This window comes from Pseudophryne corroboree, chromosome 6 (assembly GCF_028390025.1).
Source record: "Pseudophryne corroboree isolate aPseCor3 chromosome 6, aPseCor3.hap2, whole genome shotgun sequence".
In the NCBI taxonomy this organism is placed as follows: Eukaryota; Metazoa; Chordata; class Amphibia; order Anura; family Myobatrachidae; genus Pseudophryne; species Pseudophryne corroboree.
In genome coordinates, this window is record NC_086449.1 from 252,929,990 (window position 1) to 252,953,881 (window position 23,892).

General features: G+C 43.3%; 1 protein-coding gene across 26 annotated transcripts in view; it reads left to right on the plus strand.

The window, feature by feature from the left end:
• The window catches only part of PPIP5K1 (diphosphoinositol pentakisphosphate kinase 1), a 281,975-nt gene that overhangs the window by 180,499 nt on the left and 77,584 nt on the right, over positions 1–23,892 (plus strand). For 20 of the 26 annotated variants that reach the window (XM_063925882.1, XM_063925883.1, XM_063925886.1 and 17 more), the window contains 2 exons: positions 19,243–19,333; positions 22,840–22,968. In XM_063925882.1, the coding sequence (XP_063781952.1) occupies positions 19,243–19,333; positions 22,840–22,968 (220 nt within the window). The remainder of the gene's footprint in view (positions 1–19,242; positions 19,334–22,839; positions 22,969–23,892) is intronic. The other 6 variants (XM_063925891.1, XM_063925900.1, XM_063925894.1 and 3 more) reach the window with 1 other exon arrangement.

Genomic DNA, 23,892 nt, shown 5'->3' on the forward strand with positions numbered 1-23,892 from the left:
AATTTCAAAAAAGTTATTGGCATTATACCCTTTCCCGCCAGAGGTTAGGGCGCGCTGGGAAACACCCCCTAAGGTGGATAAGGCGCTCACACGCTTATCAAAAAAGTGGCGTTACCGTCTCCTGATACGGCCGCCCTCAAGGATCCAGCTGATAGGAGGCTGGAAACTACCCTAAAAAGTATATACACACATACTGGTGTTATACTGCGACCAGCCATCGCCTCAGCCTGGATGTGCAGTGCTGGGGTGGTCTGGTCGGATTCCCTGACTGAAAATATTGATACCCTGGATAGGGACAGTATTTTACTGACTTTAGAGCAATTAAAGAATGCTTTTCTTTATATGCGAGATGCTCAGAGGGATATTTGCACTCTGGCATCGAGAGTAAGTGCGATGTCCATATCTGCCAGAAGAAGTTTATGGACACGACAGTGGTCAGGTGATGCGGATTCCAAACGGCATATGGAAGTATTGCCGTATAAAGGGGAGGAATTATTTGGCGTCGGTCTATCGGATCTGGTGGCCACGGCAACTGCCGGGAAATCCACCTTTTTACCTCAGACCCCCTCCCAACAGAAAAAGACACCGTCTTTTCAGCCGCAGTCCTTTCGGTCCTATAAGAACAAGCGGGCAAAAGGACAGTCATATCTGCCCCGAGGCAGAGGAAAGGGTAAGAGAGGGCAGCAAGCAGCTCCTTCCCAGGAACAGAAGCCCTCCCCGGGTTCTGCAAAGCCCTCAGCATGACGCTGGGGCTTTACAAGCGGACTCAGGAACGGTGGGGGGTCGACTCAAGAATTTCAGCGCGCAGTGGGCTTGCTCACAGGTGGACCCCTGGATCCTGCAGGTAGTATCTCAGGGTTACAGGTTGGAATTCGAGAAGTCTCCCCCTCGCCGGTTCCTAAAGTCTGCTTTGCCAACGTCTCCCTCAGACAGGGCGACGGTATTGGAAGCCATTCACAAGCTGTTTTCTCAGCAGGTGATAGTCAAGGTACCCCTCCTACAACAGGGAAAGGGGTATTACTCCACGCTATTTGTGGTACCGAAGCCGGACGGCTCGGTAAGACCTATTCTAAATCTGAAATCTTTGAACCTGTACATACAAAAATTCAAGTTCAAGATGGAATCACTCAGAGCAGTGATAGCGAATCTGGAAGAAGGGGACTTTATGGTGTCCCTGGACATAAAAGATGCTTACCTACATGTCCCAATTTGCCCTTCACATCAAGGGTACCTCAGGTTCGTGGTGCAAAACTGTCATTATCAGTTTCAGACGCTGCCGTTTGGATTGTCCACGGCACGTGCGAAGAAGAGGCGTATTAATTATCCCTTACTTGGACGATCTCCTGATAAGGGCAAGGTCCAGAGAACAGCTGGAGGACGGAGTAGCACTAACCCAAGTAGTGCTGCAACAACACGGGTGGATTCTGAATTTTCCAAAATCTCAGTTGACCCCGACAACACGTCTGCTGTTCCTGGGAATGATTCTGGACACGGTTCAGAAAAAGGTGTTTCTTCCGGAGGAGAAAGCCAAGGAGTTATCCGAACTTGTCAGGAACCTCCTAAAACCAGGAAAAGTGTCTGTGCATCAATGCACAAGAGTCCTGGGAAAGATGGTGGCTTCTTACGAAGCAATCCCATTCGGCAGATTCCACTCACGAACTTTTCAGTGGGATCTGCTGGACAAATGGTCCGGATCGCATCTGCAGATGCATCAGCGGATAACCTTATCGCCACGGACAAGGGTGTCTCTTCTGTGGTGGTTGCAGAGTGCTCATCTGTTAGAAGGCCGCAGATTCGGCATACAGGACTGGGTCCTGGTGACCACGGATGCCAGTCTGAGAGGCTGGGGAGCGGTCACACAGGGAAGAAACTTCCAGGGAGTATGGTCAAGCCTGGAGATGTCTCTTCACATAAATATACTGGAGCTAAGAGCGATTAACAATGCTCTAAGCCTGGCAAAACCCCTGCTTCAGGGTCAGCCGGTGTTGATCCAGTCGGACAACATCACGGCAGTCGCCCACGTAAACAGACAGGGCGGCACAAGAAGCAGGAGAGCAATGGCAGAAGCTGCAAGGATTCTTCGCTGGGCGGAAGATCATGTGATAGCACTGTCAGCAGTGTTCATTCCGGGAGTGGACAACTGGGAAGCAGACTTCCTCAGCAGACACGATCTACACCCGGGAGAGTGGGGACTTCATTCAGAAGTCTTCCACATGATTGTGAACCGTTGGGAAAAACCAAAGGTGGATATGATGGCGTCTCGCCTCAACAAAAAACTGGTCAGGTATTGCGCCAGGTCAAGAGACCCTCAGGCAATAGCTGTGGACGCTCTGGTAACACCGTGGGTGTTCCAGTCAGTGTATGTGTTTCCTCCTCTGCCTCTCATACCCAAAGTACTGAGAATTATACGGCAAAGGGGAGTAAGAACGATACTCGTGGCTCCGGATTGGCCAAGAAGAACTTGGTACCCGGAACTTCAGGAGATGCTCACGGAAAATCCGTGGCCTCTACCTCTAAGACGGGACCTGATTCAGCAGGGACCGTGTCTATTCCAAGACTTACCGCGGCTGCGTTTGACGGCGTGGCGGTTGAACGCCGAATTCTAAGGGAAAAAGGCATTCCGGAAGAGGTCATTCCTACACTGGTTAAAGCCAGGAAGGAGGTGACTGCACAACATTATCACCGCATTTGGAGAAAATATGTTGCGTGGTGTGAGGCCAGGAAGGCCCCCACGGAGGAATTTCAACTGGGTCGATTCCTACATTTCCTGCAAACAGGATTGTCTATGGGCCTCAAATTGGGGTCCATTAAGGTTCAAATTTCGGCCCTGTCGATTTTCTTCCAGAAAGAATTGGCTTCAGTTCCTGAAGTCCAGACTTTTGTTAAAGGAGTACTACATATACAGCCCCCGGTTGTGCCCCCAGTGGCTCCGTGGGACCTTAATGTAGTTTTGGATTTTCTCAAATCCCATTGGTTTGAGCCACTCAAATCGGTGGATTTGAAATATCTTACGTGGAAAGTAACCATGCTACTGGCCCTGGCTTCAGCCAGGAGAGTATCAGAATTGGCGGCTTTATCGTATAAAAGCCCATATCTGATTTTCCATTCGGACAGGGCAGAACTGCGGACGCGTCCTCAGTTTCTGCCTAAGGTGGTGTCAGCGTTTCATCTGAACCAGCCTATTGTGGTGCCTGCGGCTACTAGCGATTTGGAGGATTCCAAGTTGCTGGACGTTGTCCGGGCATTGAGAATATATATTTCAAGGACGGCTGGAGTCAGAAAATCTGACTCGCTGTTTATACTGTATGCACCCAACAAGCTGGGTGCTCCTGCTTCTAAGCAGACGATTGCTCGTTGGATTTGTAGCACAATTCAACTTGCACATTCTGTGGCAGGCCTGCCACAGCCTAAATCTGTCAAGGCCCATTCCACAAGGAAGGTGGGCTCATCCTGGGCGGCTGCCCGAGGGGTCTCGGCATTACAACTCTGCCGAGCAGCTACGTGGTCGGGGGAGAACACGTTTGTAAAATTCTACAAATTTGATACCCTGGCTAAAGAGGACCTGGAGTTCTCTCATTCGGTGCTGCAGAGTCATCCGCACTCTCCCGCCCGTTTGGGAGCTTTGGTATAATCCCCATGGTCCTGACGGAGTCCCAGCATCCACTAGGACGTCAGAGAAAATAAGATTTTACTTACCGATAAATCTATTTCTCGTAGTCCGTAGTGGATGCTGGGCGCCCATCCCAAGTGCGGATTGTCTGCAATACTTGTACATAGTTATTGTTACAAAAAAATCGGGTTGTTATTGTTGTGAGCCGTCTGTTCAGAGGCTCCTACGTTTATCATACTGTTAACTGGGTTCAGATCACAAGTTGTACGGTGTGATTGGTGTGGCTGGTATGAGTCTTACCCGGGATTCAAAATCCTTCCTTATTGTGTACGCTCGTCCGGGCACAGTATCCTAACTGAGGCTTGGAGGAGGGTCATAGGGGGAGGAGCCAGTGCACACCAACTGATCCTAAAGCTTTATTTTTGTGCCCTGTCTCCTGCGGAGCCGCTAATCCCCATGGTCCTGACGGAGTCCCAGCATCCACTACGGACTACGAGAAATAGATTTATCGGTAAGTAAAATCTTATTTTTCCTTGCAATGCTGATTCTGTGGGACTGTGCATCGGCATCACAAGGACTAAACACATTATCCGATATGCACTATATTTTCTTACGATTTTGACTATACAGTCAAAATCGAAAGAAATATCACAAGTCATAGTCACGTGGGCTCCGAACAATCCATAAAAGACTTCAAATACTGCTTGAGGAGACTAGGAGCATGGATGTCCTCAGCAATTACCCAGGAAAGTTCTTCACTACAGTGGGGAAGACGTAGAAGAGGTAGTAAGTGCCATATGTGCTGTAGCCAGAGCAATTTGACAGTTACAGTAAAACAAGCTTTGGTATGTATGAAAGCAAAAATCTGTGAATTACTTTTCTCTATGATACATGTAAACATCTAACGGTATTGCGTATAGAGACATCATTCAGATGTTTTTAAAAACAATAAATGCACTTTACCTGCCAGTATGTGTACACACCTGCAGCAGCTTCTGTGCGCAGGGGGCTGGCCAAGAGGTAAGATACAGCGCATCAGCACTAGTGCCAACATGAGGGGATTTTTGGTCAGCTCTAAGGTGAGACAAAAGGATATACAGCCCTTTGTTCTATATGCAGGCATTACAGGCTGGTGGCTGGAGGTGTGTGCTGGTCTGGAGCATCCACATCCTGCAACACCAAGCACAAGTTAGGTCTTGAGAAATCTGGAGAAATTGAGGACATCAGCAGGTACCTGATTGCCATTTGAGGACATCAGCAGGTACCTGATTGCCATTTTGAAAGACTGGTGTTGCCACTATGCTGCCTGGCTACCAGACCACCAAGACCGGAGTGTGTTGTGACTATTTACTGCATAATCTGCCCACTTGCTTCTTTCCATGTGGCTATGCAAGTGCTGAGTACATTATAATATGCACACTCACTTGAGAGCTTTGGAAACACCCCAAAAAAGCATTCTGTGCTTACAGTAGCTTTCAGTGTTTCTAGATGAACCTAAAAAAGTGAATTTTGAAAACACCTAATCACCCTGCTGCATACTGCTGCTTTAGCATGAGCCCATTTATTAATTAAATTTTTCTGTTTTCACCCCTTAAGCTCAATTAAAACCAGATGTACTTGTGTCACAGTAGACCTATAATGACACAAAAAGCCTTTGCACTGAATCTTTTGATGATTGTAAATGACCCTCGTAGGGGCACGTTTGTTGATAAAGGAAAAAGATTGTTTGTCCAGTGGGGAGCTTGAGGTGATGTAGCCACTAAATAGTTACCTTTATTTACAGCTGGCACCCATCCCTACCCCCACCCCCACCCCATTTATGCCTTTAAATCCCCCAGCTGGTCAGTTTTTTGTGTATTGCCTGCAGGGGAGGCACAAAGAGTAATTCGCAAGGAGATTTTTCATTTTGTTTGTTTTGTTTTTTTTCCTTGGGTAGCTTGAATTTCCTTATGGGAGCAGGCTTAGTAACTGAGCAGAGCATTAGTTACAGAATCAGCTGCATGGTGTATGCATAATGACCGCAGCCTGCTCTTGGCTTTGAAAAGAGGGTCACAAGGGACTGTAGTCTCTATATAGTCACGCCACATTCGGAAGCCGTGGCGACAAAGCAGCAGTGAGTATTGCCTTGGAACCAGAATAAGTAGTATTAGGGGGAAAATAAATTACCGGTGAAAATGCGTTTTCACAGTAAAAACATGTGAAATTACCACATATCGCGATAAGAAGATGCAATATTACCACACATTGCCTATTCAGTTATCCCCGAAAAAGTTTTTCGCTATAATTTTACTGCAAATTTCAATTCACCAATTCTGAGCAGATGATACACTTAGGGAAAATCCTTATTTAAGTTAAAAATGTCAGTATTTGGTTCTGAACCCCTGGGACAACCCCCTGAATGACTAATTAGGCTAAATTTTTAATTATTTTTAATTGGCCAATGACATTTGGGATGAAAAAGTGCAAGCTGATGGAAATTGGGGTAGAAGGTATGGAACAGGTATATTGGGGTGCTCTATGAGTGGGACCAGTGTTTTTAAACTTACAGATGGGAGTAATCGGTCTGTTTCCACTTTTTTAAAAGTCTCCTAAAATGACCCAAATATATACTTATACCCATTTTTATATACCCCAAGGTTTAATTTTAGCACATTTTTTTGTGGGGAAAAAATAGCTTTCTATAATTTTTTTTTTACAATTTTGAAGAAAATGCATATAACAGCTATTTGACCCAATTTAAGTACCAGAAATACTTTTATTATAACCAATAATAAACTTTTATACTGTTATCCGATGTTAGTTTAGCTTTTTGGGGGGTACGGACAGATTTACCCATTTTTCACTCTTCACTTTTGAGACCAATTTTCGTGGCAGTCCAGTTTCCGATAATTTGCATATGAATAGGGTTAATGTTGGAAAAGCGCGCATATCAGTGAGAAGTCCGTTTTCATGGCAAAAAAAATTTGAAAATGGCAACTGCTGTAAATTACCGCCATTTTGCCGCTAATTGTATACCCCCTTAGTCTCAGGTTCCAGGTGAAGAGTGTAACGGGTGGTAGTTTCCCTGCCTCTCTTCTGATCTCTGGTGCCATTTTTCATTAAGGCAGATGCAATGTTTCCAGCTGCTGGAGATAGGGGGCAGAGCTTAGCCCTTATCCTCCGTCTCTCCGTTCCCGGGCTGTGACATCAGACGCCATTTCCCTGGGGATTCCGGGAGAGTGCTGGAAGGTCCGGCTAAGATTAGCTTGTAGATTACTCTAGATAGAACTTTTTTTTTTTAATTAGTGTAGTTTATTTCATACTTTAACTCTCCAGCCTAACATAACTTTCTGGAGTACTTAGACTGTGGGCTCAGTCCCATGGGGATTTTAAAAAGAAATAATAAAAAAGAGATTTAAAAAAGAAAAGAAAAATGAAAAAAAGAAAAAGAAAAATCTCTACTTCCACGTCCGCCTTCCCTACAGTCAGGGAGTGATCGACTTTATTTTGCGCATCAGCCAGGCACTAAACATAGTAGAGGACAAACCACCTGGTTCTGTTGCTTCCTCTGAATTTTTTAAAAGGAAAAGGAAGCAGGAGATTAATTTTTCCCCTTTTTCTCACTTTGCAGGGGTGTTGGGAGAGGCTTGGCTTAAACCTGACGGGCATTTTAAGATTCCTGCTGGGTTCAGGTATACCAATTTGCAGATACAGACACAACAAACTGGGATGTTCCCCCTTCAGTGTATGTACCTATTGCCTGACTGGCACAAGTCATGGTTCTCCCCACGACTGACAGAGCTACCTTACAGGATGCCAGAGACTGTAAGTGTGAAGCTTTGATAATGTCATTGTTTTTTTCTTGCAGGGCTGTCTCTTCATCCAGTCTTAGCAGGAGGCTTGAGCAACCAAGGCTATGGTAGTCTGGTCAGGCCATCTGGCACAGGGTATACAGGCTGGAGCAGATACTGTACTTTGGATCTTCTGGTACTTATTGATAACCTGAAGTACCATATATGTAGGTCATGTGTCATTAGTTGCCATTTCCTTCATTTCTAGTATGTCCGCATTAATCATTTCAGCCATCATGGCAGGCGGATACTGAATCTAAGAAAGCGTTGGAAGAAGAGGAAGAGACTCTGTGTGGTCCATAGCTTGAAGGGGCATCGCTCAGGCAGCCGGGTAAGAGTACATATGTCCCATGATTCACGCCCGTACCAGACTCCCACAGTTTTGACACTTTCAGGTCCTGGTTGGAGGACCACCAGGGGTCCTTTTGGGAGCCAAAGGGGGATCGCGTCTGAGGTAGTACATGAGGTTCTGCAGACCTGGCCCTAGACAGGGTGACAAGTAGAATGCATGACTCGTTCCAGTTTAATCCCGGAACTTTGTGGGTGGGAGCCTGTTTTCTTGTGTTCACGGGTATCTGCTTCCGGTTGGGGGCAGTTCTCTGGGTTTTGTGTGTCCTATCTTAAGGATACGTTCTGGTTTTCTAGGATCTCATCTACACTAGTTTTCAGTAACACACTTCCAAGAGATTGGGTCCGTCGGGTGGCCTTGAAGGGGGCAGTGGGATCTTTCCTGGACTCAGGTACTGTCTCCTTTCCCTGCTCCCCAACAGGAATTGGGGTTTTACTCCTCCAATCTGTCTCTAGTGCAGAAACCAGACCTGAACTTTTCAACCTGAACTGAATTTATAATAGTTAAACTCTCATCTCAGGGTGCAAGATTCAAGTTGGAATTTGTGTGTGTGTACATGGTTAAATTATCAATTTTCCCAAATCCAACCTAGTTCTGGCCCAAAGAATTGTATTCCTGGGGCTCCTGTTCGATACATGCAGTTGATGGGTTTTTTTTCCTGTAGACAAGATTCTAGCTCTATAATCCTGGGTGAGGTCGATTTTGCTTCCTCATCGTGTGTCTATCCAGTTACTGGGGAAGATAGTAGCAACTTTCAAAGCGGTACCTTTTGCTCGCTGTCACTCCAGGGCACTACAGTGTCATATCTTGATGCACTGGAAAACATTGGATGTTCACCTGGACAGGCAATTGTTCCCTCTGTTTCCTCCGGTCCATCAGTCTTTGAGTTGCCGGATTCACTCCCCCAACCTGTTCAAGGGTTTCCAGTTCTCCGTTTGGGTTGGACGCTGGTTATGATTGATGCCAGTCTGTTGGATGGGAGGTGGTGCCAATGAGATTCCAGTACCAGGGTTTCTGGTCAGTGTAAGAGACAGTTCTTCCCATCAATATTTGTTAGCTTCAGGCAGGTCAGAATGTCCTGATTGTGGCTCAGCAGCTTCTGCAGTGCTGATCAGTCCAGATCCAGTTGGATAATGCCACGACTGTGACATATATAAACTGCCAGAGCAGGATGAAGAATTATTAGGCAATGGTGGAAACTCCTCGAATCTTGCAGTGTGTGCTTGTTATGGCTATTACTGACATTTTCTTTCCAGAGGTCAAAATTTGGGAGAGCCCTTACACCAGGACACATTCCAACTAATTGTGAAATGGTGGGGTCTTCCAGACATCGACCGCATAGCATTCAGATTGAACAGGTAGCTGCCTCGGTACGGAGCATAATCCAGAAATCCCCAGTTGGTGTTCACTGCAAAATTGTCTTTTCATCTAGGTTCCCTGTTTCTGCATCTCTCCATGATACAACTGTTGCTTTGTCATGTGAAGATAGAGAATACACGTTCTGTTGATTGGACTAGATTGGCTTCTGGCTCTGGTGTCGAACCACCGTGTTGGCTGTCACTGCGGAACGATCTTCTCACTCAAGGACCTTTTTTGCACCCAGATTTGCCTCAGCTGGTTTTATCAGCTTGGCACATTTAAAGGTCCAAAGAATTTTCGGCGGCTGCCACAAGAACTCTGCTCCAGGCTCATAAAAAATGCTACTGCCGCCCTGGGTGTGAAAAACTTGGTTGGTGTGAGCGCCAAAGTGTTACAGAATCTCGTTTTCGCTTACCGCGTCTCCATGGTTTTTTACAGGATGGTTTTCTCAGGATTTTTGCCTCTCTTCCTTGAGGGGTCAGGTTTCGGCTCTATCAGTCCTTTTTCAGACATGGCTGGCTTTTCTTACTGATGTTCAGATATTCATTCAGTGGGTACTGCATGTGCAGTCACTGTATGTGCTGCCTATTTCCCCATGGAACCTCAATTTAGTTTTCGCAGCTCTCCAAAGAGTTCCTTTCAAACATTTTGAGTTGGTAAATATGCTTTGGCTCACTTGTAAGGTTGCTTTTCTCCTAGCTAATCACTCTGTTTGGCAGTATCGGAATTTGCAACTTTACAGATATAGAAACATAGAATTTGACGGTAGATAAGAACCACTTGGCCCATCTAGTCTGCCCCTCTTTTTATCCTTTAGGTAATCTGAACCCTTTTTGAACCTTAATTCTTTGTAAGGATATTCATATTCCCATCCCAAGCATGTTTACATTGTTCTACAGTCTTAGCCTCTATCACCTCTGATGGGAGGCTATTCCACTAATCCACTACCCTGTGAAGTAATTTTTCCTTAAATTTCTCCTGATCCTGCCTCCCTCCAGTTTCAGTGTATGTCCCCGAGTTCTAATACTTCTCTTCCTTTGAAGAATGTTTCCCTCCTGAACTTTAAGACCCTTGGTATATTTTAAAGTTTCTATCATGTCCTCCCTTTCCCTTCTCTTCTCCAAACTATATATTTTAAGATATTTTAGCCTTTCCAGATAAGTTTTGTGATGTAGGCCATGCACCATTTTAGTTTCCCCATCTTGGTACACTCTCTCTGTATTTATATGCTTCTGGGGATATGGGGGTATATTCAATTGCAGTCAAAAACTGCCGTCTGTCGAAAAGACGGCAGTTTTCGACTTTTTAAGGTCGAATTCTGATTCGACCTATTCAAAGCCGATCCACGTGTTGATGACGAAAACGGATTTGGCCCCCTTTTCGACCATCTCAATCCGACATCAAAATGATGTCTGAATGAGATGGACCCAGAGGAGACGAGGGGAGGGGGAGCCGCAGGGAGATGGGGGGACAGCCGGCGGCCATACAGGAGATCAGCGCTACAGCTGGATGTCACTCACCCGCCTGACCTCACGGCAGCTTCCACCCGGCTCCAGCACGCTGCTGAAGCCGGGTGGAAGCTGCCATGAGGTCGGGCGGCTGAGTGACATCGTGCTGCAGTGCTGATCGTAGCGCTTATCTCCTCTGGCTGCCGCCGGCTGTCCCCCCGCAGCACGCCCCCCCTCTCCTCCTCTGGGTCCCATCTAAATTCGACTTGAAAAAGTCGAATTTTAGATGGGATTGAATAGGGGTTGTCTGATCCATTCCGACAAATACATGTCAGAATGGATCCGACTTTAATTGAATATACCCCATGGTCTCCAGAACAGGATACAGTATTCCAGATGAGGCCATACCAATGACTTATACAGTGGCATTATTACTTTTTTTTTTTCCTGCTACTGATTCCTCTCCCTATGCAACCAAGCAATCTGACTTGCCTTTCTCATTGCTTTGTTGGGCGCGAAAATGCTTCTTAGTCAATACGACTAAGATGCACCAGGAGACTGTGCATATTTAGTATGAGTGTGTCTTGGGTGGCACGACGTGGTACCTTGACTGTGCAGAGCGATAACTTGATCTTCTATTCATATCTTTAATACATTGTATTGTTTTAACACGTTTGTGGCCAAAGATGCAAGTTTTGCGCATGGCTCAGTCTGTGTCCCCCTCCCACTCCTCCAGTTGATGCTGATTTTGGTAAGTCCTAAAGACAGCAGTATCACCCAGATGATACGAAGTAGTCCATCTGGGGGATACTGCTCTCCCTTCCCTTCAGTTTTTATAGCATAGTTTGTGCCTCTTAACACAATATTAAGATATACGGTACTTTAACTTGTTTTTGCTATGCATAATTCTTCTTTGTCTTTGTCAGGAAAATAACAGACTAGATGGGAGAGTTATGGGCTTAAGTAAGGCAGGGGGGGGTTCAGCGACAAATACTGACAATTGTTTAGTGCCTACTCTTTAGTCTCCCCACTTGAACTTACCTAGAGTCAGCAGTATCCCCCAGATGGACTCAGAGGAATTGAGTACAAAATAATCTTGCTATTCAGGTGATGGGACATATACAATGAACTGAAAATGGAGAGGTGTAGAATTGTTTGCATTGTCACAAAAAGGGAACTTTGTTACTTCAAGTAAATAGACCTGATGTCCAATCATTCAGCTTTACAAATGGTATCCGGACTCCAGGTCGACAACAAAAAAGGTCGACACACCTTAGGTCGACGCCAATTGGTTGACATGGACAAAAGGTCGACAGGAACAAGGTCAACGTGGAAAAAGGTTGACATGAGTTTTTCACAATTTTTTTTCTTTTTTGGAACCTTTTCATACTTAACGATCCACGTGGACTACGATTGGAACGGTAATCTGTATCAAGCGAAGGCACCATGCCCGAAGCATGGCGAGCAAAGCGAGCCATGCGTGGGGACGCGGTGCACTAATTGGGGTTCCCGGTCACTCTACGAAGAAAACGACACCAAAAAAACATAAACTCATGTCGACCTTTTTCCACGTCGACCTTGTTCTGGTCGACCTTTTGTCAATGTCGACCTTTTGTCCAGGTCGACCATTTGGCGTCGACCTAAGGTGTGTCGACCTTTTTGTTGTCGACCCGGAGTCCCAGACCCTTACAAATGACTGTACCTGCATTGAATTTTACTGCTGAAACTTTTCCTGGAAGTTTTAACAATGTGGGTTATAGAAGCGTCTGGATGTCAAGTTATTGGTCTTCATTGACATTATTGCATTCTTGTATGTATCAAATGATCTTAAATGAATGGATAATTGTTTTGTTATGGAATGTATCCCATTATGGATAGAAGCAATGTACCAGAAAATTAAGTCCATCTTTGTTTCATCATACAGAAAATGTAATTAACACTCAATAATTCGTTTTCTGTAACTTCTTCATTACACTCTGGTTCTCCTAAGAATGCACTTGATCTGTGGTGTATCCTCCATATATTAAATAGAAGTTAACTCTTAAAAATAGGCTAAAAAGTGTGATAATATAGAAGTTCCAGCTCAGCACTGATGAAATAGATGCAAGGTAAAATTCTCCTTCCTGATGGTGCCAGCTTCACCAATGTCCAGGCTCTCAGAAGCCTCCAATACGCAATTGTACGAGAGTACAAGATAAAAATAGAGTAGCTGACTATTGATTAAGTGATCTTTTGTTTACTAGAAAACAAGTAAAAGTTCTTACAGACTGAAGACCATATGGAAAACATGATCTTTATTAACCAACATCATGTACTCTGATTTTGCGTTTCTAAACAAAAAAACCTAAAACATATTTATCTTTATTTCTTTAAATGGCGCTTCAAGGGTTCCACAGAGCCATTAATATGGATAAAACATAAACAGCATGACTAGGAAAACAAATTGGTTATGAAATTCCGCTTCCTGAAACAGTTCTGAATGTCTTGTGATGAAAAGATTGATTGGCTGGCACTTTTCACTTTTCAAGGCTTAGAGCAACTCCCCCAAAGCGTGACCAAAGCAGATCATGCCACACGAGTTATCCTGTTGTGGATATGTGGCTAATATCCAAACTGGTGGTCATGCACCTGAAACAAGGTGACCCCCCCCCCCCACCCCCCCCCCCCAATAAAGGAATTGTCGCACGCATCCATTTATGATAGGAACTTTTATCATCAATTATGATGTTGTAAGTTCTAAAGAAATTGTTTTTAGTATATACTGTCATTTGGACTTTCAATTCACAGATAGACAAATCAGATCACGTCTCTTTAACTCTCAATTCTGATTGAGGTTGGCTTGTCCTAATAACACAGATGTAGGACTGCCATTTTATTCTGATTAGACTGTCCGTCTTTAAATATGGTGACTGGATGCAACATTCCATGCGTTATAGCACATCTCTACAGCTTTGCAGAGCACTGTTTCTTCTCTGAGTGAACAATCAATATTTTCAACACTGTGGATCTTAATCAGCTTATATATAAAGGAATTGACTTGTGAAAGTACTTACGATCATGATAGTAGAGAAATCCGTGAAAAATATACTAAAGCTAACCAGTGGAACACTATTTCCCTATTGCATTCTACATTAATAGCGAGATGTCACCACGGGTCAGATTCACCATTAGATTTGCGTTTCCAAGCGCAAACGTAAAATGCGCTCCCTGGTAAAATAAATTGCAGTATGCTGCTTATGCAGAGCTGGCCACAAATGAGAGATGTGACCAACTTTGCTTAGGTAGCTAATACACCTCACTAAACCAGTAAACCCTGCAAATAACAGGAGCAGATGCAGCAGAAATACAACAGGAGGCGTGGCTAAACTGTGAGTGCAAAAAATGCTGACAACTCATAAACTTTACAGTAAGTGTCAGTAAAGTGTAGGTAGTAAATACCCAAGTTGCGTGGAGCCTGTTATAAGTTAGGTGAACAAAATGCAAAATATCTTTACAGTTTAAAGTCCTCACTAATAAATACATCGGCAGTCTTCCTCTCTCCAAACAGCGTAGGAAATGTGCTTTATTTAAAAACAAACAAACATATGTTTGGTACACTGTAATCCTGCTATTATATAGAAGCCACAAGAGTTATACTATATTTGTGTAATTGGACGTGTCTTAGATGCATTTGGAGAATCAGACGCAGCCAATGACCACAGTTTTTTATCAGCTCACGACTTGCACCAGTGGTTGAGTGTCATCACTTTCCAAGCGCATTTGTCCCTGTTAGGTGGCTATGCTGGGATGCATTTTGCATTGACTCACCCTTACTGTACTTTTACTTTGGAGAAGGGACCTGTAAGTGTAAAAATGTGTCTGAGTCGCCAAAGTAAAAGATGTTCATGCATACTTCAAGATGTCGGGGGGGCATATTGAACTATTGTTTTCCTCCAACTCTGCATAACGCCTCAGCCAGACCTCAGTTTTGGGATTACCAATGTTCCTATATAGCTGCCATCATTTCTACCCTGCTTTGTGTCATCTCTGTTATATCATACTTCATAGATGCAAAGTGGTCCTATAGTTTATTGATGTTTTAAATTGTTGCTCTGTACTTATTTGTTTTAGCATGTGATCCACCGGCTGGTTTGCGAATAATGCATATGTTGCAAAGCTCCTTGGTGATCTAATTTATCATTTGACTTTTAATTACTAGCTCACAAGCAGTTTTTTCATATCTGATAGTTATGAATGTTTGTTTAACTGTTTGCCAGGCTTGGTCGCATGTGATGCGACCGAAGCGAGTAGTCTGTTGCTTGGCTTGGTCGCAACACATGCATCCCGCTGCCACAGTCTGCTGATATCCTTCTGTGTGACAGGACCTGGCAGTGATGTGGCAGTCACTGAATCACGCCCCAGAATGGCATGCGGCTGGCATTCTGGAGCGCATGTTTCGGGGAAACAGTGCAGTTTGGAGAACTTTGGGGGTAATTCCGAGTTGATCGCAGCAGGAACTTTGTTAGCAGTTGGGCAAAACCATGTGCACTGCAGGGGGGGCAGATATAACATGTGCAGAGAGAGTCAGATTTGGGTGTGGTGTGTTCAATCTGCAATCTAAATTGCAGTGTATAAATAAAGCAGCCAGTATTTACCCTGCACAGAAACAAAATAACCCACCCAAATCTAACTCTCTCTGCACATGTTATACCTGCCTCCCCTGCAGTGCACATGGTTTTGCCCAACTGCTAACAAAGTTCCTGCTGCAATCAACTCGGAATTACCCCCTTTGTTCCTCTGGGTGGTCTTCAGTATGCCGAATGTCGGGATCCCGGCGCACAGTATACCGGCGCCGGAATCCCGACACCCGGCATACTGACAGGTATTCTCCCTCGTGGGGGTCCACGTCCCCCCTGGAGGGAGCATAAAATAGCGTGGCGTGCCACCGTGCCCGCAGCATGGCGAGCGCAGCGTGCCCGCAAGGGGCTCATTTGCGCTCGCCGCGCTGTCGGTGTGCCGGCGGTCGGGCTCCCGGCGCCGGTATGCTGGTCGCTGGGAGCTTGGCCGCCGGCAAACCATACTACACCCTGTTCCTCTCCCTGCACAATTTAGCTGATCTCATCTGCAGCAGTAGGGACTGATCATCAGACCCCCTCCCTGCACATGTCCTTGTGCACTCTGCACGGGGAAGGGGGGTATAGTTAAATATTGAATTTATGCTGCGGGGAACAGGTAAAATTATATAAAAATACCCTGGTTACGGGGTATTGGGGGGGGAGCTGAATGAGGTGCTTTTAGTAGGGGTTACTATTATTAGAATTTAAGACCTCGGGGGGGGGGGGGGGGGGGGGGGGTCTATTGCCAATGGTGGGTGGGAAGTTACATTGTAACGGAGGCCTATTGACACTGGAGAATGGAAGGGTGCAAAGCACCCCCAGATATATCCATTTTTAAATAGAATATTTTAATAGTTTATTAAGAATACATTTTTAACTTTAAGAAGTAATAAAAAAAAAAAGATAATTTCTTCTGTTTTGTGGAGAAACAAATTGTCAGTTAAGCAGTTTATATTGTGGGATTGGGTTGTTAAATTAGTTTGCTTGTTTTTACTTCAGTGGTTTCTGATCTGATTTTCGATTTGTATGTAATATAAGAGAGATTCATGGGATTGTGTCCTGTTATTAGATGCTTAAGGTGCCAAAGGACGTGTTTCAGGTCCAATGAAAGTACTTTAAATATATTTCCAGAAGACATGAGTTATGTTTGTAAACATATGTGATAGACACTGAAATTAAGGCACATTGCTCTTAGGGCATCTGTCTAAATTGGGAGACACAAAATAAATGCCTCTTCTGTGTGAGTATGTATGTATGTATGTATGTATATATATATATATATATTTATGTATGTGGATATATATATATATGTATGTGGATATATATATATATATATATATATATATATATATATATATATATATATATATATATATATATATTGTAGAGTAGCCCGGCACTCACTGGATACAGTATATGATGGTCCTGGGTGCCCTCCGTGATAATGTTGATAAGAAAAAAGGAATCAGCGGCACTCCAGGGTTTAGTCAATCAAAGTGAATGTATTCAAAGCATCACAAGATACATAAGTAAACCGACGTTTCGGGGCCCAACGCCCCTTCTTCAAGGTGTATGTGATGTGTGTGAGAAAGCTTACCTTATAAGCCGTGGAACCCCGCCAACCACACGTGAAGACGGACGCCGCCGGCCACTCTGTCTCCCTCGCGTTCCCTGGACTTCCGGGGTCCGCTCTGGATGACGTCACGCGTCCTTGCGTCGGGTTGCTATGGCAGCAGCCGGCGCATCGGATCGCGCTGGCCGGGGCTGTCAGAAAGAATAAGTGAACAATAAGTTTAAAATTGGCGCACCCGTGCACAATCTATCTGTGTTGTAATAATTGCACAAAACATAGGCATAGAAGTAGTGGCATTACATGGGGATATGATGTATGTAAAACATATGAAACATATAGAACAATGGTTTATTACTACTGGGAAGCCGTACTAGCCTAGCTGAGAGAGGTGCTGATGGCCATAGGATCAGTGTTGTGTTTACCCAAGAATTTGAAAGATGGAATCCACTATGGTATCACCGTGAGTATAAGGTGTCTACATGATCTATGGACAGACATTAGTATTCTCTGTTTAATAATGTATGGGGTTCTATAAATAATACTCAAAAGTCCAACATAATATATCCATCTGTGTTCGGTACCACATTACTGCAGGGAATTCCATGCGATGTTCTCATTTAAGCCCATAGGGTTTATGGTATTAAGTTTAAAAATCCATCTTGCTTCTAGCGTGAGGAGTTTACCCCCTCTGTCTCCCCCTCGGATGGTATCTGGTACTTGATCTATGAGGATATGCTTGAGCGAGCTCAATGGATGTCTCTTCTCAGCGAAGTGCCTAGCAACAGGTTGGTCGATCTTCTTCCCCGACAATGCTTGACTGATGGCAGACCTGTGGAGGGCCATACGTTCTCTTGCTGTCCTAATAGTCTTCCCTACATAGCCTATGCCACATGGGCATGTTATGAGGTAGACTATGTATTTGGAAGTGCAAGTCAAAACTTGTTTAATTTGTCCACTCATACATACATACACTAGCTGGAGTACCCGGCGTTGGCCGGGATTTTAAGAGTGTGTTTACAAAAATAAATTTAAATAGTAAACACACAGTACAAATAACATTGTAGAAAGCTGAGTACTCGTGCTTCGCTACGTAATGAGGATGGTAAATTAGAACGATAGTTGTTTGTTAATTTACGTTGGTTGTAGATCTAGTATATAGGCATATCTTGTTTCCCTGACGCACTTTGTGTAGTGGCCGGACCCCTTTTTGGGGTCGTCTTCCCCCCCCCCAGGGGGACCCTGCTCTTCCCACTATACAACTCTCAGTCTGTGGCTTATTGCTGCCTCCATTCCCCTCCTCACATCGTGTCAGTGCCCCTGTGAAATTATCGAATTATTTACAGTTTCTTATGTAGCGCAGCACATTATGTATCTGCTGATATACTCTGTACTGCTGGGGGACCATGCTACTTCCACTATATAACTCTCAGTGTGTGGGTTCGCCCTCCTCACATCATGTCACTGCCCGTGTCACATGCAGCGCTGTCATCACTGACGGATCATGCATGTCCTGATATAGTCTGTGCTGCTGGCCCTCCCCTAGGGGGTGCTAGTGGTGTGTTACCCCCAAAGTGTTTGTTCCCAGAGTGTAAGTCATATGTGTAGCAAGTTTGGTGTAAATTGCTCGAGGCATTCCAAAATTATGCTGTCTGCTGGAAAACTCTGCTGCTTCACCCCTAAGGGTGCTAGGGGTGTCTTACCCTCACAGTGTTTGTTCCCAGATTGCAAGTCATATGTGTACCAAGTTTGTTGTAAATTGGTCCAGGCATTCGGGAGTTATGCTTTCTCCTGAAATACTTAGTGCTGCTGCCTCACCCCTAGGGGTGTCTAACCACCACAGAGTTTGTTCCCAGATTGTAAGTCAGATGTATACCAAGGTTGGTGTAAATTGCTCCAGCCCTTCCACAGTTATGCTGTCTGCTGACATACTGTGGGCTGCTGTCCCACCCCTAGGGTTGCTAGGGGTGTCTGACTCCCACAGTGTTTGTTTCCAGAGTGTAAGTCATATGTGTACCAAGTTTGTTGTAAATTGCTGCAGGCATTCCAGAGTTATGCTGTCTGCTGAAATACTCAGTGCTGCTGCCTCACCCCTAGGGTTGCAAGGGGTGTCTTCCCCCCACAGTGTTTGTTCCCAGATTGTAAGGCATATGTGTACCAATTTTTGAGTACATTGCTCCAGCAATTCTGGAGTTATGCTCTCTCCCGATGTACTCTGTGCTGCTGTCTTCCTCCCTAGGTGTGCTAGGGATTTCTAATTTTTTTAGTTGCCTCCGCCGTGTTTTACGCTTGTATGTCACGATCTTCGCTTGTAAACTGTGGATTTATATAGTAGATATATGTGTACATAATGTTTTTCCTTTCCCCGTGTACGTTCCTTAACAAAGATCTTCTGTCCTGTAAACATGCTTGTTCTTGTTGTGCACATATATGTACCATTCAAATTAATAGTTTTCAGCCGCCACGATCTTCTTCCCACAGGTGCTTTCGGAAACCTCCTCTAAATCTGGTGGCTACCGTCTATTCACCTCTTACGCCAGGCAGCCCTCCGACATGAAGCAAAGCGGTTTAGGTATGTTTGATCCCGTCTGCTTTTCCAGTAAAGTTCATAGAGGGAAAAAGTTAATGCTCTAAGTTTATTCTGAACCCACTGTAACCCATGAGAATGATGCTTTGTATGTGACTGCGTTCTAAGGGTTTTCAGTTACCTTCTGTGTAGTCACTATAGTATTACAACAGTGAGAGATGAATTCATATTTAATTTTACTGTAGTTTATTGTTTACTGTGCAAATTGTCATTTAATTGTATAATGTTAATATTCAGTTCAGTTTTGCTCATCATTTATACATGGGCGTCTTAGCCTTAGGCCATCTGTTATCCTTACAAATGATGGCGTTCAGTTACCCTTCTAAATCATCACGTTAATGGCATTTTGTTGTATTATATCACACTTTAAGTGGGATAGCCCGCAAGAATAATGTCACATTTCTGAGATAAAGAAATGTCTTAGATAACCCTACATTTCTTACCAGTACCACATTCTCTGCCAAGGAGGTAACGCAGACAATCCTGCCAACTCCCATGGCATATAAATTGTGTTATATGAAGCAGAAGGTAAAGATGCATTACATTTATACACCATCTATCCCTTTCATTAGTTCACTTTCCTTCCCTGGTTGTCTTGTTAAAATAAAAGCAAGATAACTACCAATTATATAGCGTTTGTTATAGTACATTTTCTTACCACTGTGAAACACTGATTGTATGCCTGTGAGAAGCCAGGAATGATGAGTAGCGAATTCCACAACAAATAAACGCTGAAAATCAAAACTTGAGGAAAAATACAAAAGTCACCCAATCCGTAAATATATTCCTTCTATCCTAAATAACCATGTTCCCCAAAGCAGAATGCTCTGTGACTAGAGGATAGACCAGTGTACAAACTCCTATTATGCTTCAGTTTATAGACCTGTGTGCAGGGTCCATTTCCATATTAATCAGTATCCTGTCTTGTGTATTACTCTGCTTCAGAGTATTCTGGAGATAAATGTAATGATAATAGGGATGGGTTCAGAATGTTCAGTCAGACACGTTTAAGGGTAAGTACAGAAATATTTTCAGTAAGATTAATGTTTGAGGAACCGTTATTAAAGAAATAAGGACAAGTTTGTGTAAAGCATAAATGGGTTCTGGCCTTCAAATAAAACACTATGGTGCTACATATGCTTTAGTGAAAACGTCTGTTTCAGCTACGGAATCCTGGTAAGTAATCTGTCTCATGTTATATGTTTTATAATTGTCAATTTATATTTTGTAAGTGTTTATATTTCAGTATAATATTATGTGCACTCAGATATATTTTTTTAAACGTGTGTTTTCCTTTTGAATAATTTTAAGTAGGCAGTTATGTGAGTTTTTAATAAGTATATCAAATAGCATACACACTTAACACAAGGTAGTAGCACCCACAGTAATTTGCTAACTTTAAGGCAATTCTCGGGCTTGTGGTTCAGGCGTTTCCTGGGTCATGGTTTATGGTAAATGAGTCTATATACACATTAAGTTATATTTAGAGGCTTGGAGACACTAGCATCTTTGCATCCCTCGAGATCTGATGTGCTATATATCCTGTACAATGAGTATACATGGAAATGATATCTTTGGTGAGTACACAGTAATGTTTTAGTGAACACCATGGACTGTGTAAGTAATATCAGTCCATCAGTCTTCTATCAATATTCATCAATGGACACACATGTGGTAGACTGTTGTAAAGACGCTAACAAATCCAAGATAGGCTAGTTTTGTGGGCTTGAAACCAAATATCATTAATAGTCAATATACAGTTAAAGCTGAGAGAGGTGATGAGGTAAAGGATTAGTGACTGAGCATGCATTGCTGTTGGCTGCTTCTATAGTACAACTAACAGTCGTGCTATATGCTGTGTGTTTGGGGCTTGCTCAGGCGACATCTCAATGCATTAAACATCAAGCCATGCTGTCACTGCAAACACCAAGGTAACAGTCTCATTTTCAAAATGACCTGTAGAGTTCCACCATTTCCTTTTGTGTTGCTAATCGCTAAATCATTCCATTCCATTCAACCTTTTTTTGGTGACTTTATTATTTTCTGGTGCTGTAATTGTGTTGTCTGTGTGAGTGGTGGGTGTATATCTGTGATTATCTAGGTATTTATTTTCTGGTGTTCTTATCTGTCTCATGCCTTTGCATGTGCTTGTGGAACTATGGTCTCTGCGGCCTCATTGTGTCTTCTGCATTTGGACATGTCTTTGATACATACATGCAATCTGATGGCGGATCATGGAAATCATGGCTCTTTGTCAAGAATCCTTTCAATTTCTTTTGTTCTTGACAGCGCATCTTTCTCATTCACCTTTTTCCTCTTGGTTTCGTTTCATAAAATCTTTGCATACCTTTGTTCCATCTCCTCTCATGTCTTGCTCTTGGGTCATCGTTTTTCACATTCCTGTGTTGCCTTATCTTTCCACCATTATAAGATACTGGGACTTGTTGTATTGGGGGTTTACTATTGCTGTGGGTAGGAGAGAGGGAAAACATTCAGTTTCTATGGTGCATGTATCCCCAGTTCACTGCTTTCTTCTTTTTACCCCCATTCATTAATATTCTTTATTTCTGTAATCATGACAAATACCATTACTTTAGATCTTGTAGATCCATTAGTGACTGAGCATTCAGTTTATATAAAAAATTGCTTTTTATACAGTATGTGGTCTGCAAACAGTATAAATGTTCACATATAAAAGAGTACAGTTCCTTCTGCAATCAACTCCTAAAAAAAAATAAAAAAATTGTGTATGTTTTCTATAGTTTGATGTTTTTGTCCATTGTACAAAAGCAATTACCACTTTACTTGTCTTCCTTTGAGTGTATCTCTGAAAGCTCACGATCTGCATGCGGATATTCCATGTCATGATACTTGCAGCATTAACCCAGTCACATTTGCATGCGCTTGACTTTCCTTGATACATATGTGAAGTTCTTAAAAAAAAAATGCAGTTTCTGAAATAATATTCATATGATTATGAAGGAGCTTCATTGTACAAGCGGAGTACAGTTGTAGTAATCCTTTCATACACGCAGTGAGGTGACTTGACAAATGTGTAGAATTAGACGTGATCAGCGAGTTGGATAAGGACACTTTTTTTTTTTTTAATTGGAAAAAAAATAGAAATCCTATTAGAGATAAGTCTGTGCCCGCTTATGTCTCTCTCTGTAGTCCTGTTTTAGTACTGATATTCCGTTGGAATAACGATACTATGCCTGCATACACTAGTGTATCAGTCTAACCTTTCTTCGTTTGACCCATATGTATCAATAAATTCCATTTTTTATGGAATGATTTTGTGATTTCCTGTTTGCTGTTTCCCTCCAATTTAATTGTACTAAATCATCAAGTAACAATGGTGTTTCAATATTTACAGATAAGGATCAAATCCCCCCAAATGGAAAGATGGCCACCATTAACCGGGGTCATAGGTTTATAATGGCATGTTCTAGATCTGTGTGAATACTAATCCCCAATCACCACCTTTCCAGGATCACAGTGCACTGGTCTGTTCAGCACCACAGTGCTGGGAGGCTCCTCCAGCGCTCCAAACCTACAAGACTACGCACGCAGCCACCGCAAAAAAATCAGCGCCGCTGCCAGCCTGACTTACAAAGACGGTACGTTTCTTATAAACCAGCTGCACTCTGTATCCAAATGCTGTGATGTACTTAACCGGTCAGCCTCAGAAGGGAGGGGGCGGGGTGCAGCGCTCCTGCGTGCAATGAATCCTATGAGACAATGACCATTAAATGTCCTGTAATAATGCTCTAATATTTGCAATTGACGTGATCACTAATACAGAGCTGTAAGGCATAGGTAAATGGCAATTCTTTTTAAATCACAGTGGATTTCTGATGTCTGCGTTGTTATCCATTTTAATTTTATAATGATTTTAAATGGCTTTACAAGTGAAAGTACTGTAGGTCTCAGGCTTTTAAATAGAGCTGCAGAGAGAGCAGAGTTGCTCCTGCAGGGAGAAGAGCCAAGTAGTGTCAACGGTGATGGGCAGAGATCCCAGTTATTTCATCCAGCACAATACTGCAAACTTTGCAGATGCCTGGAGGTAACAGCATCAATGTTCTATCAGTAACGGATATATATATATATATATATATATATATATATATATATATATCTTTGTTTTTTATTAAAGGGAATACCTTATTCAACTCATAAGTGAGTAATTAATGTGGGGCAAAATGGGTTCTAATGTAACCTTAAACACTCACTGTGTCTCTTGATCCCCTTCTATGATTTGATCTTTATTATTGGACAGAGATCATAGTACAGATTCTGTATTAGCAGTAAATATCTGTGATCAATATATTCATAAGGCTAGTCATGGGACAGCTGTGGCTTTCTTCAACTGTCTAAGGTACTAGCTAAATGCTTGTTGCACCACTGACTTTTTTGGGGCTGGGTTTGTGCTAACCTACATTTGCTTGGCTGCAGGTTACAAGCATTGCAGTTGTCTAGTGAATTTATACAAGGTTTTTGGTTATGCTCTGTATATGTGTTAGTAAATATACCATGTGCAAAAG